Source organism: Gorilla gorilla, chromosome 21 (assembly GCF_029281585.2).
Source record: "Gorilla gorilla gorilla isolate KB3781 chromosome 21, NHGRI_mGorGor1-v2.1_pri, whole genome shotgun sequence".
In the NCBI taxonomy this organism is placed as follows: domain Eukaryota; kingdom Metazoa; phylum Chordata; class Mammalia; order Primates; family Hominidae; genus Gorilla; species Gorilla gorilla.
The window spans coordinates 31,353,959-31,371,323 of NC_073245.2; the positions used below are offsets into that span (position 1 = coordinate 31,353,959).

General features: G+C 36.0%; 1 protein-coding gene across 5 annotated transcripts in view; it reads left to right on the top strand.

The window, feature by feature from the left end:
- Positions 1-17,365, top strand: part of XRN2 (5'-3' exoribonuclease 2) — an 86,934-nt gene that overhangs the window by 43,841 nt on the left and 25,728 nt on the right. For all 5 annotated transcript variants that reach the window (XM_019017317.4, XM_063702441.1, XM_019017316.4 and 2 more), the window contains exons 18-24: positions 1,477-1,584; positions 1,672-1,761; positions 2,719-2,791; positions 8,078-8,161; positions 9,371-9,468; positions 9,877-9,956; positions 11,026-11,082. In XM_019017317.4, the coding sequence (XP_018872862.2) occupies positions 1,477-1,584; positions 1,672-1,761; positions 2,719-2,791; positions 8,078-8,161; positions 9,371-9,468; positions 9,877-9,956; positions 11,026-11,082 (590 nt within the window). The remainder of the gene's footprint in view (positions 1-1,476; positions 1,585-1,671; positions 1,762-2,718; positions 2,792-8,077; positions 8,162-9,370; positions 9,469-9,876; positions 9,957-11,025; positions 11,083-17,365) is intronic.

Below are 17,365 nucleotides of genomic sequence, written 5' to 3' on the forward strand. Positions count from 1 at the left end.
GAGGGCAATGGCGTGATCTCAACTCACTGCAACCTCTGCCTCCCAGGTTCAAGCGATTCTCCTGCCTCAGCCTCCTGAGTAGCTGGGATTACAGAGCGCACCACCACACCTGGCTAATTTTTGTATTTTTAGTAGAGACGGGGTTTCACCATGTTGGTCAGGCTGGTCTCAAACTCCTGACCTTGTGATCCGCCTGACTTGGCCTCCTAAAGTAGTGGGATTACAGGCATGAACCACTGTGTCATCCCAGTAATTTCTGTAATAATAGTATTATTGAGCTGGATCTTGAAAACAAACCCAGGCTCATTTTTTAAAGCTCCCTATTCAGAAGTCCGTATTTGTAAATATTTGTTTCTGAAGACGTGGAAGTTTCTTAGGTATTAATATAGAAACAAAGCTAATTTTTGTTAAAAGTATTTTCAGCATCAAGTAATGTGGTTGACTGCCCTTTGTCTTTAAGATGACGAAAGGTTAGTGCTTTTTACATTGGAGTTTAAAAATAACTGAGTAATGAATTGACAGTCACTGAATGGCTGAACAGAGGACAAACCCTGGAAAATACAAATAAGAATTCTAAAGGAATTTGAATGCTACGCTTTTCATAATATAGTGATGATACATGAAGCACATTCTAATTGGAATAACCTGTATCCTACCTTTTGATAATTGAGATGTCAGATTGGTGAGAGATTAGGTAGACATATTGAGGACTGTAACACTGATAGTTAATATCTGGTTCCGTGCTTAGAGAACAAACGAAGTTAAATTTGGTGTGACCTGGGAATAGATGAAGTTTGTTGACAAGTAGAAAGTAACACAGTGCACTGAGTATTGACCATTAAGTACTCTGTTTGCGTGTTTTACTCCTACTGTCAAGATTTAAACTCACTAGACACTGTCTTAACACATCTTAGATATCTCTTTCCTATGAGTATAACTTGCTTTTGTTTTCTTTTTGCTGTGTTTACTCACATGTTTTTATAGTCAAAAGGAACTTGTCAGGTGAAAATATAATGGTGAATTTTAAAATGAAACTCATGGCTGTTTTACTTTCAACTGCTGTTCCAATAATGTCTCTAACCACCTTACATGCTCAGTAAATGTCTGCTGTGACTGCTTTTGGTTTTACTTGATGATAACAGCTCTAGAGATGGAAAGAAATGTCACCAAATGTATTTTAAGGATAAAAATCTTACCAAATTGTGTTTGTGAATATGAAGTTTGGCAGTAACTACTGATTTTTCAAAGATGCTTTGTAGCATTTTTAAAGTCAAAGAGCCATTGATATGAATTAGAAACTTCAAACTTAAAGAATTTTTAGGAGTCATGGAAAAGATCAGTATTTGGAATATATGCCAGAAGTCATGTGTTTTATAAATAGAATATTATAGGTTAACAGTCTAATTTTTGTTTTTTTAATTGTGTTCATCATTAACATAGGTTTTTGATTTTGTTGTTACTTTTTAATGATTCTAGGGCTGTGCTTCCTGGAAGTGGTATTATCCATTTCATTATGCACCATTTGCTTCAGACTTTGAAGGCATTGCAGACATGCCATCTGATTTTGAGAAGGGTACGAAACCGGTAAGCTTAATTACTTAAAGTCATAAAGTTTATAGAATTCTGGATTAGATAATAATCTTGGGTCTTTAATGTTTTTTCTTTTTTCAGTTTAAACCACTAGAACAACTTATGGGGGTATTTCCAGCTGCAAGTGGTAATTTTCTACCTCCATCATGGCGGAAGCTCATGAGTGATCCTGTGAGTCTCAGTATTTTGAGTGTGTGGGTGACAGGATTTTTGTCACATTTTATTAATATCAGTTACAATTGCTTTTGCAGCTGATAGTTAAAACAGTGAAGTACAGAAACAAAGTATGTTTTTTACTCCAAACACACATATATTTCCTGCTTTCTTTGGCCCGGCACAGTAAATCAGTTTGTTTTGGGGAGAAATTTTTTTGTTTAGTTTTTGATTTTTTTGTTTGTTTGTTTGTAAGACGGAGTCTTGCACTGTTGCCCAGGCTGGATTGCAGTGGCACCATCGGCTCACTACAAGCTCTGCCTCCCGGGTTCACACCATTCTCCTGCCTCAGCCTCCTGAGTAGCTGGGACTACAGGTGCTCGCCACCACGCCCAGCTAATTTTTTGTATTTTTAGTAGAGATGGGGTTTCACCTTGTTAGCCAGGATGGTCTCGATCTCCTGACCTCGTGATCTGCCCACCTCGGCCTCCCAAAGTGCTGGGATTCCAGGCGTGAGCCACCGTGCCTGGCCGGGGAAAAATTTTTGTTCTCTGGCTACCTGTAAGTCTTTAATTTTATTTGTTCCAGCCATATTTGGTAGCCACCAGAGATGAGGAAACTGCCGTACCCAAAATCACCTGTGAACTTGTTTTGTATGCTAGCTAGAAAGAGTGAGACCCAGCCGGGAAGTAGGAAATGTTAGAGTACATAAACCCTTTACTTTCTGCCTGCCTGAAGCCCATAGTTGTCAATTCTAAAATTCTACAGTAATGCTTTTTCATCTTTTAAAATAACATTGTTCATTTTGTTTTACTATACTTGGGATTAATGACCTAATGTCTCTTAACATTTTTTAAAAGGAATGCACTTTATTTTCTCATCAGACCTTATAACTTGAATGAAAGTCATATCAAATTCTTTATAACAGAGATGTGTGACTTCTGTTTTGATTCTTTACTTTTCTTCCTAATATAGGATTCTAGTATAATTGACTTCTATCCTGAAGATTTTGCTATTGATTTGAATGGGAAGAAATATGCATGGCAAGGTAAAATTTAGACGTTCTTTTCTGGTAAAACTGTGAACAAACATAATTTTTGAAATGAAATAATTCTGTAAAAGATAAATATTTTAGCCTGGGCAACATGGTGAAATCTCATTTCTACAAAAAATACAAAAATTAGCCTGGCGTGGTGGCTTGCACCTGTAGTTCCATCTACTTAGGAGGCTGAGGTGGGAGGATTGCTTGAGTCTGGGAGGTCTGGGTTACAGGGAGCCATGATTGCACCACTGCATTCCAGCCTGGAGGACAGAGTGAGGCCCTGTCTCATAAATAAATAAATAAATAAATAAATAAATATTTTAAAAGGTAAATATTTGGAGAATTATATGTGAAATGTTGATATTTCTCCATCCAACCTGGGATTAGCAATGATTAATAGTAAATTTAATTATAACATTCTTAGAAGCAGTAAATTGGGTTGAAATAGGTTGATAATTACGTCTTTTGTTTCCTTTGTGATTAATTAATGGGGCTTGTTAAATTCAGTCAGTAGCTCATTAACACCTTTTGAGGTTGCTGAGAAATACAGAAACACAGTAGTATCCATGTGGAGATTTATGTATACTCCATGGAAACTTTTGAAAAATATGCTAGAAACTTTTATGTAGTTTAAATACTTGTTGTTGATCATTACTTTTCCTACTAGTTTTTCATTCCATTAACAGATTTTGTAGGAATGGCTATATAAAATTTGTACTAACTTTAAGGTGTGTTTACCACTCAACCAATATGTAATGATGATTGAATGTAAAATACAATGAAGAAATATCTCGGCCGGGCGCAGTGGCTCGCGCCTGTAATCCCAGCACTTTGGGAGGCCAAGGCGGGCGGATCACGAGGTCAGGAGATCGAGACCATCCTGGCTAACACAGTGAAACCCTGTCTCTACTAGAAATACAAAAAATTAGCCTGGCGTGGTGGCAGGTGCCTGTAGTCCCAGCTACTCAGGAGGCAGAGGCAGGAGAATGGCGTGAACCCGGGAGGCAGAGCTTGCAGTGAGCCGAGATAGCACCACTGCACTCCAGCCTGGGCGACAGAGCAAGACTCCGTCTCAAACAAAAAAAAAAAAAAAAAGAAATCTCTCTTACACAGTAAACCAGCTGTTGTTTCACACTAAAGTCATCCTGCAGCAAATTATTTAACCTTTTCTTCCACCATACATTTTCCTAGGGTAATAAACACATTTGGTAAAATCATATTTTCATTTTTTACTTATTGTTCCCTGTGGTTGGAATGGCCAATAAAATGACTTAAAGAGAATCTTGAGACAAAGGGGGAATAAATAATACAATTTACAAATTGAAAAATCAGGAGGCTTTGGAGTTGATTTATTTAGTAGCAGAAATATCATATCGCTTCAGTGGAATGATCATGGAAATGCACCCATTGGGGTTATATAAGCGTTGTGTGCTTCATGATCATGTATTATTACATGTTAAATGGATTGGAGATTCGGGTTTTTCAAGGTGCTTTGTGGAGGATGTCTTGATTAAAGCAGAGAGAGAAGATGCATGGGACAGTGAGGGATGTAAAAATACTAAGTAAATTAATTAAGAAGCAAATATATTTTTGTGTTTGTTAAATAAGTAAATTATTAAATCGTTGTCTGGGTTTATTAAGTAGATAACTAAATATATAAACATGCAGGTGACTTGTCAGCTCTGTCATTGTGGTATACATTATTTCTTTCACTGACAGGATATTTTCAATATAACTTAACTCTAGGGGAAAAGTGAGATAATGTACAAGAGTTCAGATTTCTTCACATCCTCTCCAACATTTGTTATTTTGTTTTTATTAGTAATAACCATGCTAATGGGTATGAATGGTATTTCATTGTGGTGGTGATTTGCATTTTCCTAATGATTAGTGATACTGAACATCGTTTCATGTCCTTATTGGCCATTTCTAAATCTTTGGAGAAATGTCTGTTCAAATCCTTTGCTCAATTTTGAATTGGGTTGATTTTGTTGTTGCATTATAGAAGTTTTTTATATATTCTAGACATTAATCTTTTATTGGATATATGATTTGCATGTGTTTTCTCTTATTCTGTGGATTATCTTTTTACCCTGTGATGATGTCCTTTGATGCACACAAGTTTTTAATTTTGATGAAATCAAGTTTATCTTTTTTGTTGTTTCCTGTGCTTTTGGTGTCATATCCAAGAAATCTTTACCAAATCCGACATCATGAATCTTTCTTCCTATGTCTGCTTCTAAAAGTTACACAGTTTTAGTTCTTACATTTAAATCTGATCCATTTTGAATTAATTTTTGTATATGGTGTAAAGTAATGGTCCAACTTCATTCTTTTGCATGTGCATATCAAATTTTCCCGGCACCACTTGTTGAAGAGACCATTCTTCCCCCCATTGAATAAGTTGGCACTCTTGTTGAAAATATTCTGGGCTCTCTATTCTAGTCCATTGAGCTATGTGTTTTTCCTTATGCCAGTGCTATACTGTTGTAATTACTGTCGCTTTGTAGTGAGTTTTGAAGTCAGAAATTGTGTCTTCCAACTTTATTCATATTCAAGGTCCCTTGAGATTTCACATGAATTTTTGGATGGGTTTAAATTTTGACCTCAGATATTTTTGTATTTTATTCAATGTTTTATATAAATATTTTTACTTAGCTTAGTAGTGAGAACACACTTTTCTTGAGGTAAAATTTAGTACTGTTGGGAAATACAGTTTCTTCCTCATACATGTTTTTAAAACTTACTTAGTGAAAGTAATGATAATACTTAGTTAAGCTCTTACCTGGGTTGAGTACATCTTAATAGAAGATAAAATATATCTGGATACATCAACATTTTTAAACATGTGCTTATCAACATTATATGTAATTTTTTTTTTTTAAAGACAGAGTCTCACTCTGTTGCCCGGGCTGGAGTGCAGTGACGCGATCTCGGCTCACTGTAACCTCCGTCTCACAGGTCCAAGCAATTTCTCCTGCCTCAGCCTCCTGAGTAGCTGGGATTACAGGCGTGTGCCACCACACCTGCCTAATTTTTTTGTGTTTTTTGTAGAGGTGGGATTTCACCATGTTGGCCAGGCTGGTCTCGAACTCCTGACCTCAGGTGATCCGCCCACCTCAGCCTCCCAAAGTGCTGGGATTATAGGCGTGAGCCACCGCACCTGGCCCAACACACGTAATTTAAAAGCAGTATCGTTTTGGTCAATTTGCTTAGTACTATATAGATAGATAGCATAGTAGTTTTGATTGCTGTATATTTTATATATGAATAGAGAATTTAAGTAATTCCATCAAGTCACACAGTGGCAGAGTTAAGACCTGAACTCAGAAAGTCTGATACTAGAGCTCACATTTGAAGTGACTGTGTAATACCTAAGTTAGTACCAGTACTTGGGCTCCCTCTGGGTATTGAAAGAATTCAGTGAGATAATGCATGTAACATAAGAAGTGTTCAGAAAACAGTAGCTGCTATTCTCATGTTTACTATCAGCTCACTGTAGCTCTGTCATATCTGGATGTAAGGCATTCCTTTCTATGCTGGCCAGTAGGGCTAATTTATTGCTTAGTAATTTTCTTGCTGTTGAGTAGCACTTCACATTGTTAACTGATTGGATTTAGCTTCTGGAATTGATATTGTAGAAAAGTCTTATTTTATATGTGTATAATATTTAATATATAATATATAATTAACATATAATATAATATATATTTATATATATTTTATATATATAAATAAATGTAGTGGGTAGGATATATATATATCTTAAATGTAGTGGGTAGAAAACAAGCTAAATGATGCTGTAGTTTCCCCTTGATATATTTCTCTTAAGTGTATGACTAAATAATGTTTTAGCAATTTCCTGGGTTTTTTTCATGTGTTTACCAGTAATTGAAATAGCCTGACTCACATGTTAGGTATTAAGAGCCTTGAAATCACTCTTTTAGGCCATTCAAAATTCATACTAGAACTTAGTTTCTTTTTAACTTAAAAAGAAAAAAAAAAAAGATCAGGTGCAGTGGCTCATGCTTGTAATCTCAGGACTTTGGGAGGCCAAGTTGGAAGGATTGCTTGAAACAAGGAATTTGAGACCAGCCTGCGTAACACAAGGAGACCTCATCTCTACAAAAAATTTAAAAAATTAGCTGGGTGTGGTGGTGGCATGTGCCTGTAGTCCCAGCTACTCAGGAGGCTGAAGTGGGAGGATTGCTTGAGCCTGCAAGTTTGAGGCTGCAGTGAGCAATGATCGTGCCACTGCACTCCAGCTTGGGTGACAGAGTGAGACCCTATCTTAAAAAAAAAAAAAAAAAAAAAAAAACTCTTACTAGGTAGTGAAATTGAACATGATTCCTAAGTTTGGAATAATTAATTAAGCTAAATAATTAAGACTTGGAAACCTTTTCATTTCTCATAATTTTAAAGGGAATAATCACAAATAACAGTGGTTTTGAGTAGCAGTAGTTTCAGAATTATTTAACACTATTTAGCATTTGTCTTTGCTATGTATTGTAAAATTTTTGTTTAGCCAAAATACTACTTATACTGTGTAGAGCAGAAAATATATACGCTTCAATAACTTTGTATATTTTTCTTATAGCATTGTATTAGTGATGTGCTTCTTTGAAAATTATGCTTCTGGGTCCAAATAAGTGCCCTTAATTTCAGCATACTCCAGAGGATCATTTTAAGTCTCAAATGAATAGCCTCTGTTCTGTCCCCTGCCCCCTAAGTTATTTAAGCAAGTAAAATTTTTTTGTATATAAATTAATTAGTAGGCTTTAAAATGTAAAAAGAATACTATGGAATTTTAGAGCAGGAGGAGATCTATGCATTTTGGTTGAACAGAATTGAGTTTTTAGTTGAAATGCTCTCATTTTACAAAAGATGAAACCAAGTACTAGAAAGAAGAAAGGACACACTCAAGCCCTAGGGAGAGTAACTGGCTTGCTTGGGGGCATCTTAGTAACTAAAGTGAGAACATATTACTGGTATCCAGGTAGCCATTTGTTCATTTATTTAAAATTTTTATCACCATGGAGTTAAGATTCAGAAAACATGATTTTCCATATAAGCCATTTTAAGAATGGAAAATACGTAGAATTTTTTCTTCTGCAACTACAGGGGAAATATTAGCATCTGAGTTTTGGCTTAATGAGACAATAAGAGTTCAGTTCCAAAATGTTTTTGTATCAGCAAGGAAACTCTACTAGAAACGTTCATTTCGAGCAATGATAAGTTGGAATTTGGGTGATCCTGGTAGCAGGGGTGGTTCATTTGCACTTGTTTTCCCAGGTGTTGCTCTCTTGCCATTTGTGGATGAGCGAAGGCTACGAGCTGCCCTAGAAGAGGTATACCCAGACCTCACTCCAGAAGAGAGTAAGAATTATACTTCTTAGTTAACATTGATCTGTGTAATATACACTTCATATTTCTGTATAAAATTAGACCTTCCTTCTCCCGTTTGTCAGATTTCCCATAAAGGGGGGTATAAATCATTGATTTTATTTTCTTATTACAGACGTTGACTTTGCTTCTTAATTCATTATCTGTAAGTTGAGTAGTAGTTAAATAAAATGTTTTAACTTACAAGTATTTGTTAAATTTTTTAAAAAGCAATACTTCAACAATATCCTTTGACATTTTGATTCTTATATGACATGCACACACGAAAGTATCTTTTGCCTGTTGGGAAGATATTATTCATTTTCTCCATCTGCCTTCTTCCCTACTCCTCCTTTCTCCCCAGTAATAACTACTTTGTTTAAAAGGTTAGGGTGAAACAAAAGCATATGCTCTTAGAGTGCTAACTTGAAATATGACATAAAAATAGGCAATTTGTAATTAATACTGACAGTAAAAAGTATTCATATTCGGAAATTGCAAAGCTGGGCTCTATTGAAAAATTTAATACCATTATAATAAGCCTCTAGAAACAATTTCTGTATCAAAAAGATTGTCTTTTAGAACAATCTTTTCATCAAATGACACTGTTTATGTTTCCTTAGGGAATGATTATGTATTTCTTATACTAAGAAAATGAGTTTATTATAAATAAGAAAATATTGCCCTTTATCTTGCAGTATATTCATACATATTTCAGTGGGTTTTTTTTCCTGATAACTATTGATCTTTTTGAAACTTTTTTGTTAAAATATTTTTTTCCCCATAGAGGCACATCACACATTTGGATCTATCACTATAATTAAAAAAATTTTTTTAAATTGATATGTAATAGTTACACATATATTTTGGGTCCATGTGATATTTTGATACCTATATACAATATGTGATCAAAATAGGGTAATTGGGATATCCATCACCTCACATTTATCTTTTCTTTGTGTTGGGAACATTACAGTTTTTTTCTTCTATTTTGAAATATGTAATAAATTACTAACTTCCCCACAGTACTATCAAATACTAGAACTTACTCTTGTCTAACCTATCACTTTAAAATTATTTTTCATAAATTTTATAATTAAGTTCTTAACACTTAGATGCTTTCCCTTGTTTTATGCTCATAAAAATTGATCTTGCAGGTACAATTTTTTTATGTGTAGGTCTTACTCTTTTCTTTCTCCCTAGCCAGAAGAAACAGCCTTGGAGGTGATGTCTTATTTGTGGGGAAACATCACCCACTCCATGACTTCATTTTAGAGCTGTACCAGACAGGTTCCACAGAGGTATGTTACGCAATTTGGTTAATTAGAAATGCACTTTTTAAAATTTTGGTAAAATATGCATAACATAAAATTTACCATTGTAACCATTTTTAAGTGGTTATTCTGTGGCATTAAGTATATTTACAGTGTTGTATAACCATCAGTACTTTTTCAGAACTTTTTCATCTTCCCAAATAGAATTTCTGTACCTTTTAAATAATGTTAAATAATGTATCAGAATTTCGTACCTTTTTATGGCTGAATAATACTCTATGTGTACTTTTTTATCCACTTATCTATTGGTAAATATTTGGGTTTGTTTCTGCCTTTTGGCTCTTACGAATGATGCTGCTATGAACACTCAAGAATCTGCTTGAGTCCCAGTTTTCCATTCTTTGCATATGAGATCAGGAATGCATTTTTCCACAGCCAGTGGATGTACCCCCTGAACTATGTCATGGGATTCAAGGAAAGTTTTCTTTGGATGAAGAAGCCATTCTTCCAGATCAGTAAGTTTCATTTTGTATATAATTGAGGTGACTGGAAGGAAGTTTAGTTAGGATTTTTTTCCTTGTTGTCTAAATGTTTATTTTCTAATAATAGTGAGAAAATTGTATTTAAAATAAGACAAAACCTTGCTGACTGAAAAAGGCTTGGGTTCAAAGCCTAGCTCTTCAAAGTAGCTGTGTCACCTTGTGCAGGGAGCTCTGGGAGTCCCTTTCAGGATATCCTGAAGGTTAAAACTCTTTTCATAATGATACTAAGATGTTACGGTGTTACTTGCTTTTCTTACACTTTCTCTCTTGAGTGCACAGTGGAGTTTTCCAGAGGCCTCTCAAGAGATAGAAGCAGAGGAGAGTAGCTATTAAATAGATACTAACCAGATATTAATGAGATTTTTGAAAGTATACAACAATGACATTGTTTTGCTTTGTAAAAAAATAGCTTTTTATAAGAATGTTATTTATGTTAACATGTAGGGTTATCTTTTAGTATTTTAAAAATTTCTTAGTCATAATTTTTAATGGGTAAATGTTCATAAATATAACCACTATAAACAAAAGCCCTTTGAGATTTAAGAATGTAAAAGGGTTCTGAGACCAGAGTTTGTGAACCACATCTCAAGGGTACATTTCCAGGAATGGAACTGCTGGCCATAGAGTATGTGTATCTTCATTTTTTTCTAGGTAATATTTCTAGGTGGTTTGTCAAGGTGGTTACACTGTGTTGTAATCCCAGTGGCAGTTTGTGAGAGATCTTGTTGCTCTACGTTTTGGCAAACCCTTGTCACAGCTTTAATTTCTGTCAGTCTGGTGGATGCTCATTGACATCTTGTGGTTTATAGTTGCAGTTCTTTGAGTACTAATGAGATTGAATGCCTTATGGTTAATAGTTAACCATTTCATGTATGTGGTACTTACTCTTTTTTTTAAGATATAAGTGGTTTTTATTGTTTTTGTTAGTGCATTCTAATGATTTATCTTTTCTAAAGACTAACAAACATAGCAACATCTTATTTCCACTTACCTAAAAGGTTACAGTTTACAGATAGATGTTTCTTCTCTTGTTTCCTTCTAGAATAGTATGTTCTCCTGTTCCTATGTTAAGGGATCTGACACAGAACACTGTAGTCAGGTAAGTTTTCCAAAATTCATGGCATTTACCCAGAACACAGCTCTGAACTTGCAAATCCATTTTAAAAGACCTTTGATTCACAAGGAAATGGCAGCTGTTAATCCACCAATGCTTCGAGATTGGAGAGTCCCTGTGTTGCAGACCTTAGAGCAGAGCCTCTTAACTCTAAATTATGTATATTGTTAAGGTTACTGATTTAACATGCTTGCTTATCTGTTTTCTGGTTTCCCATGACAACCTGTAATTCTTCCTGGATTAGGCAAGTGGGAGGTAAAGAGTAGGAGTATCTAGCAGTTTGTTATATAGGAACAAACAGAACTCTACACCCCAGAGGTTCACACAGCTTCCCTGTATTACAACAGACTATTTTACTTATGTTTATAATCATGGCCCTGCAGAGTTTGAACACAAAAATATTCTGTAGTATGTTTTAGTTAAGATGACATAGAACAGAATATATTTGTGAAAATTTTTTATTAGCAATTATAAACTTAAAGGGCTAATTTCTTCTCTCTGGAAAACTAATTTATATCTCAGTTCTTTGGTGCTGACAGCATTTTCTATTGAGTAAAAATAATATAAAATGTAATATGACCATTTGGACTAAAATCCAACCAATTGACTACTCATTTGTATTTTATAATGACAAATCTTGATGACAGAATTTAGTTGTCATTTTCTCCAATCTTTAGGTAAGACTAAAGCAAACACATCTCAGGTATTCAAGAATTTGATAAAAGCCTGCTAATCCTGAATCCTCCTTTTCCATCCATTTTTGTTTCTCTCCCCCTCAGGAAATATTTTAGATTTTTTTTTTAGATTTCCCTTTGTGAAATATAAACATGTTTATTTCCTATCTTTAATGGATTCAGGTAGTAAATGACTGCCATTCTAGAAAGGCTTTTATTTAAAGAAAACTACTGTGAATTCGGAAAATCTTTCTGGATGAGTTGCTTACGTTAATTTTTACGTATAATTTTTTGTTTATCTTTACACCTAATTTGTCCTGGCTCTTTGTCTTTGTGCTCTTTTGTTAAGGGTGGAGTACAGAATTGAAAGCCACGCTCCTAAACCCATCACAAACAATCTGGCTCTGACAGATTCAGTGTGAACACTGTGTATTAACCCTTGGGGTCTCTGGCTTTCATTAAAGCATTGGCGCTTCAGGCCAATTAATTCCACGGTTCTCTCTTTGGATTGTCACATGTTTGCTTGTGCTTCTCAATTTTTCTGCATATATTCAAGGGCCTTCCTGCCTAACCCTCTAGAAATAGTTAATTCTACTTAACTTTCTAATTAGGATAGAGAGGCTTGCCCAGAGGAGAGTTACAGAATTAATGGAAACATTTTGGAATTTTTGTTTGGATGATGATGTTGTTGGTTGGTTGTTTCTGAGCCTAAAGGGGCCTTTGGTTTTTAGTACATACTATGTTCAGAAGATTATTAAATTTATAAAACAGGCCGGGCGCGGTGGCTCACACCTGTAATCCCAGCACTTTGGGAGGCCAGGGTGGTGGGTGGATCATCTGAGATCAGGAGTTCAAGACTAGCCTGGCCAACATGGTGAAACCCTATCTCTACTAAAACTGCAAAAAATTAGCTGGGCATGGTGGTGCACGCCTATAGTCCCAGCTACTCAGGAGGCTGAGGTGAGAGAACTGCTTGAACCCAGGAGGCTGAGGCCTCAGTGAGCCAAGATCACACCACTTGGGCAACAGAGCAAGACTCCATCTCAAAAAAAAAAAAATGTATAAAACAAATCCCAGATCTAAATGCATATTCAGGTGTATATTGAAAATAACTTTATAATAAAATCAACTAAGTTAGGTTAATTTGCTGAAGATTTGTGGGAGACCAAAGTTAACTTTTCCCTTAGGTAAAAGTAATTTTCAGTGTTTTCTCTGAAGGGCGGCAACATTGAGGCTGAGATCCAGTTTTTACAGCAGGTTTTTGCATGTTTGTTTTAGGGCTTGTTGTACATTCCAGTGTTAAATTTGCTTTATAACTTTAACTTACAATTTTCAGATTTAAAAAATCTCAGAATGTACTCACTAGTCATTTGCCAGTTATTTCTCTTTTGACTCCTGGCATTTTTTTCCTCTTCCTTATTTAAATACATCTAGTATCCCATTTGATATTTGAGAAATCGTTTCCTCAAGTTGAGTTTAGGTAAGTTCTTATCTGTAGTGCTCAGAAAGTATGTTATACAAGCTGTTGAAGTCCCTTAAATTCGTAGACAGACCCTTAGAGAATATAGTCAACTCTAACCTAGGAGATCATATTTTTTTCCCATTTCTAAATCCACAAATTATTCAACATATTAGCTTCTGCATGTGAGTTTTCCTCCCAGTCTGTCATCTGGAGGGTAAGTGCATATGTGTGCTTTTACTTTTTCAAGGCCTGATGCACCTTGGCAGGGCCCTGGCTCTGTGCTTGAACCCCCAGGTCCTCAGGATGCTTCCTTCCTGCCCAGGCTGATCCCTTCAATACCCTTTGACCTCTGCCTCTTCCTCCTGTTGTTTGGAGTGCTCTTCCTTTCTTTTCTCCACCTGCCCCATAGCCTGCCGTTTATTGCTTTGCTTTTCTTCTAAAGCATAATTTATACAGTTTTTGTATATGTTGTTTCCAGCAGTAGTGTTGTTAGGTTGTTTTTTTTTTTTTCTCATGGCACCTAGCAGAGTTCTAAACCCATATTTAAAAAGCTCAGTTGTTCATAGTGTTGCAACCAGTGTTTGCCAAAGTCTTTGAAGAGCGTAAACTTTTTTCTTCAGAGGAGTGTTTCTTAGACTTTTTGTATTCACTTTTGGATGAATCAGACAAGATATAGAATGTTTTATTCCTTCAAGGAGATTTTTTGTTTTAATGTGAATGTGTATGGAGATGGATTTTTTAAGTAACTCTTTCTGCAGCATTTGCAAGGCTTATGCTTGGCAAGCAGATAACTCGAGATCCAAAGCCTGAAGGAAGTGGAATACATGCAGTCAGCAGTGGATTTGATGGTGGAAAACAGTTGGGAGGGTTTCACTTTCAATGCTTAATTGGTTAACCTCTTCTGATAGAATGTCACAATCCTATAAACTCTTTGTTTTAAAATGTCAAGTATATGAATCATGAGATTTTCCTGCAAGAACAGTTTGCCTTTGTATGCCAATTTAGCATTAATTGTGGAATGTATCAGGGAAAGGTTGTGTAAAAATGAAACTTGATATTTGGAGTTTTCTGCTTTCTTTCTGAATTATGTTAACACTCTCTAACAGTAATACTTAAAATAGCATTTCTAAGGATAATTCTTAAAGCGAATCAGAAAAAGGTGTTCTATATTCCATTCCTTTTCTACTGAGACTTTGCTACAATATTTTCTTCTTACCAGCAGTGCTGAAAGTGCTACTTGTGGTATAAATAAAAGCACTGTTCAGTTTCCTTCTTTTCAACCATGCTTAGGTTTTAAATTTTTATTTACTTTGCGCTTGATGTGTTTATGAAGACAATCAAGCATTTAAAATAGTGAGGTTACCTATCAAGGAAAGGATCTGTTATGCTACTTGGGGGAAACCTGTTATGCTACCTGGTACATAAAAGCTTGATGAGTCAACAGTGTTTCACCTGCATTTGGAAAAAGTGGATGAAAATACTGTTGTTTAAAAATACTTCAGTTTACAGAATTAGATGAAGCAATACAAATCTAAACACAAGTCTCTTACCTCAGCTGGTCAGACTGTTGAGTCCATAGGCTGTATTAACTGATTTCCTTCCTCTGCTTCTCAGAGCTTGCGTGAGGGTGCTTCTCTCTTTACCTCAGTGTTACTTACTACTTCCCTAGACAAGCCTTCCACAAGTTACCCTTTTGCTTCTGATGATGGAATTTAAATGACACAGACATGAAAAAAATAAAAGACCTTCAAAAGTTTGGATCCATATAAAAAGTTACCTTTTTGAGTCTTTGCCTAATGGGTTCCTGCTTAGTCTGTGTGTTTGACTTTTAGGAAGTTTGTTTGAATCTGAGTCATGGCTGTTATCACATTGGAAAAATACATTTCTAAAAACATAGTAGATCTTAGTATACATTTTTGGGAACAAATTAAGATACTAAGAATCTTTCAACCCTTGGAAGCTTAATCCATTTTAGGAGAGAGTGTGTCTTCAAATTGTTCTCAAAGATCCAAGGAAAAATGATATTAATACTTTGGTATCATAAATAGTGTCCTCGTCTTTGAATGGAAACTTCCAAACTTATTTTTAGATACTCCTTTTCTATCTCCTAATGGTTTGTATTGTATTAAGTGTGTAGATCCTTTTGTTAAATGTGGTTCTGAGGGGAAGTAGGGATGATCTTGGAGACTGTCCTATTGACTTGGAAAGTTTTTCCCTTTCAGAGCATGAGCATGAATAATGGAATTTTAAAAACAATTTTATTAAGGAATAATTGGAAAACAAATGGATTTGTTTTCTCAAACTTTAGTTTCAGCTGTCTTATTAAATCTCTTGTTATAACCATTCTCCTGCAGAAGTGATTATCTCTGTGACCCTGGGATTTTCTCTTCTCCCTGGGAGCTTATTACCTTGGCTATTTCCTTCGTTTTCTTAGTTTCAGGTCTTTCTGTGCATGACTTGGAGATCTTCATCTGAGCTCGATCTCCATTCTAGTTCCAGCCTTACCATTTCATTTACTTTCCCAACGTTCCCATCCAAGATGTGTGTTGAAGACTGTTGCTTAGGCTCTGTTGGTGACCTCTTTATGGGTGTCCCTCTGCTCTCTCGCACACTGCTGCTGGGTTGTTCTTTCTGAAATTATCTTTGATCACTTTCACGTCCTCATTGACTACTTGCAAAGGCATCACATTATACTCACACAAACCCTCCATGACCATAACCCACTTCTGTTACCTTTCTTCCTGCCCCACTTCTGCTCAAATGCGTTTTTACTCTAATTTAGCCCTTCTCAACTGGAGTTCCATGGGAGAATTCTGCCTTGAGATCTTAAAGCATCTGTTGTATGTATCAGATTGTAGGTAGCAGTTTGTGTCCTGTATCTCTAGAATGATACTAGCTATGTTTTTTCCTTGGGAGAATTGAGAATGTACTCACTCATCATTTTTTGTAGGGCTTAATTCCCTCCCACATCCCCATTGAGAAGGGCTGCTCCAGTAAAACTGTACTGTTCCTTGGTCCTGGGACCCTTTCCATATCTTTGTTCCATTTGTTTCCTCTGCCACCCTGTAACCAATCCTGTCTCATCTTAAACCGCAGCCTCTTGGATGATGTTTTCCTTGGTCCTCAGGTGAAATAATTCCCTCCCCCCAGTACACACATACCTTTAGCCCACACTGACAAAGATGTTTATATGGAAGATGTATACACACACATGCTTTGACTCAGCATCTTTTCTGTGCGTGTTGTTGCATTTTCCACTTTCTTCCTTATTTCCCTTATTAGAAGGGGAGGCAGGCTTGATGCCTGGCGGTGTGCATAACCTCCCTCCCACCATGAACCGTGCGTGCAATAGGTATTCTAATAGTTTGGCAAAGTGCTAAAAACGCCCTGCTGAAACACAGATACCTGCTTCAAAACACTTTATTTGCAAGTCTTGCTTTGTTACTTGACTTTTTATCTGCAAAGCCCTAATGAGCACAAATACTTAACTACCATTTTTCTCTGTCATCCTCTTAAACCTTTATCACTGCCTGTCCTACCTTGCCCTGCCCCATACCATCTTGCCAGTACAGAAAATCTGAGCTAAAGACAGTTACCAGTGAAGAGTGAGTTGTAAGAAGAACTAGTCGAGTAATAAGTATTGTTCAGCTGTTGAGCTCGTGGTATATTTATTGTAAGTGAATCCATTTTTGTGTACTTAAAATGAAAATTTCTGTAAAGCAGGTAGACTCTAGTTAAAGTGGCAGTATTCAGAAAGAAAACTGCTATCTAAAAATGTCAACCAGGTCAATAAAACTTTTTTTAAAAACCTTTTTAACTGACTGTAAGTGTAATCATTGGAGGAATTTTGAAAAATATATTAAAGGAAACAAGTTACTAACTTACAGAGAAAAATCACTGATGATTCATGAATATGTCTAGTCTGTTGCATATATGTTTCCCATGTCATTAAGGTCATTAAGTATTCTGTTACTAAATTTTTTTTTTTTTGAGACGGAGTCTCACTCTGTCGCCCAGGCTGGAGTGCAGTGGTGTGGTCTTGGCTCACTGTGACCTCTGCCTCTCAGGTTCACACCATTCTCCTGCCTCAGCCTCCCGAGTAGCTGGGACTACAGGCGCCCGCCACCACGCC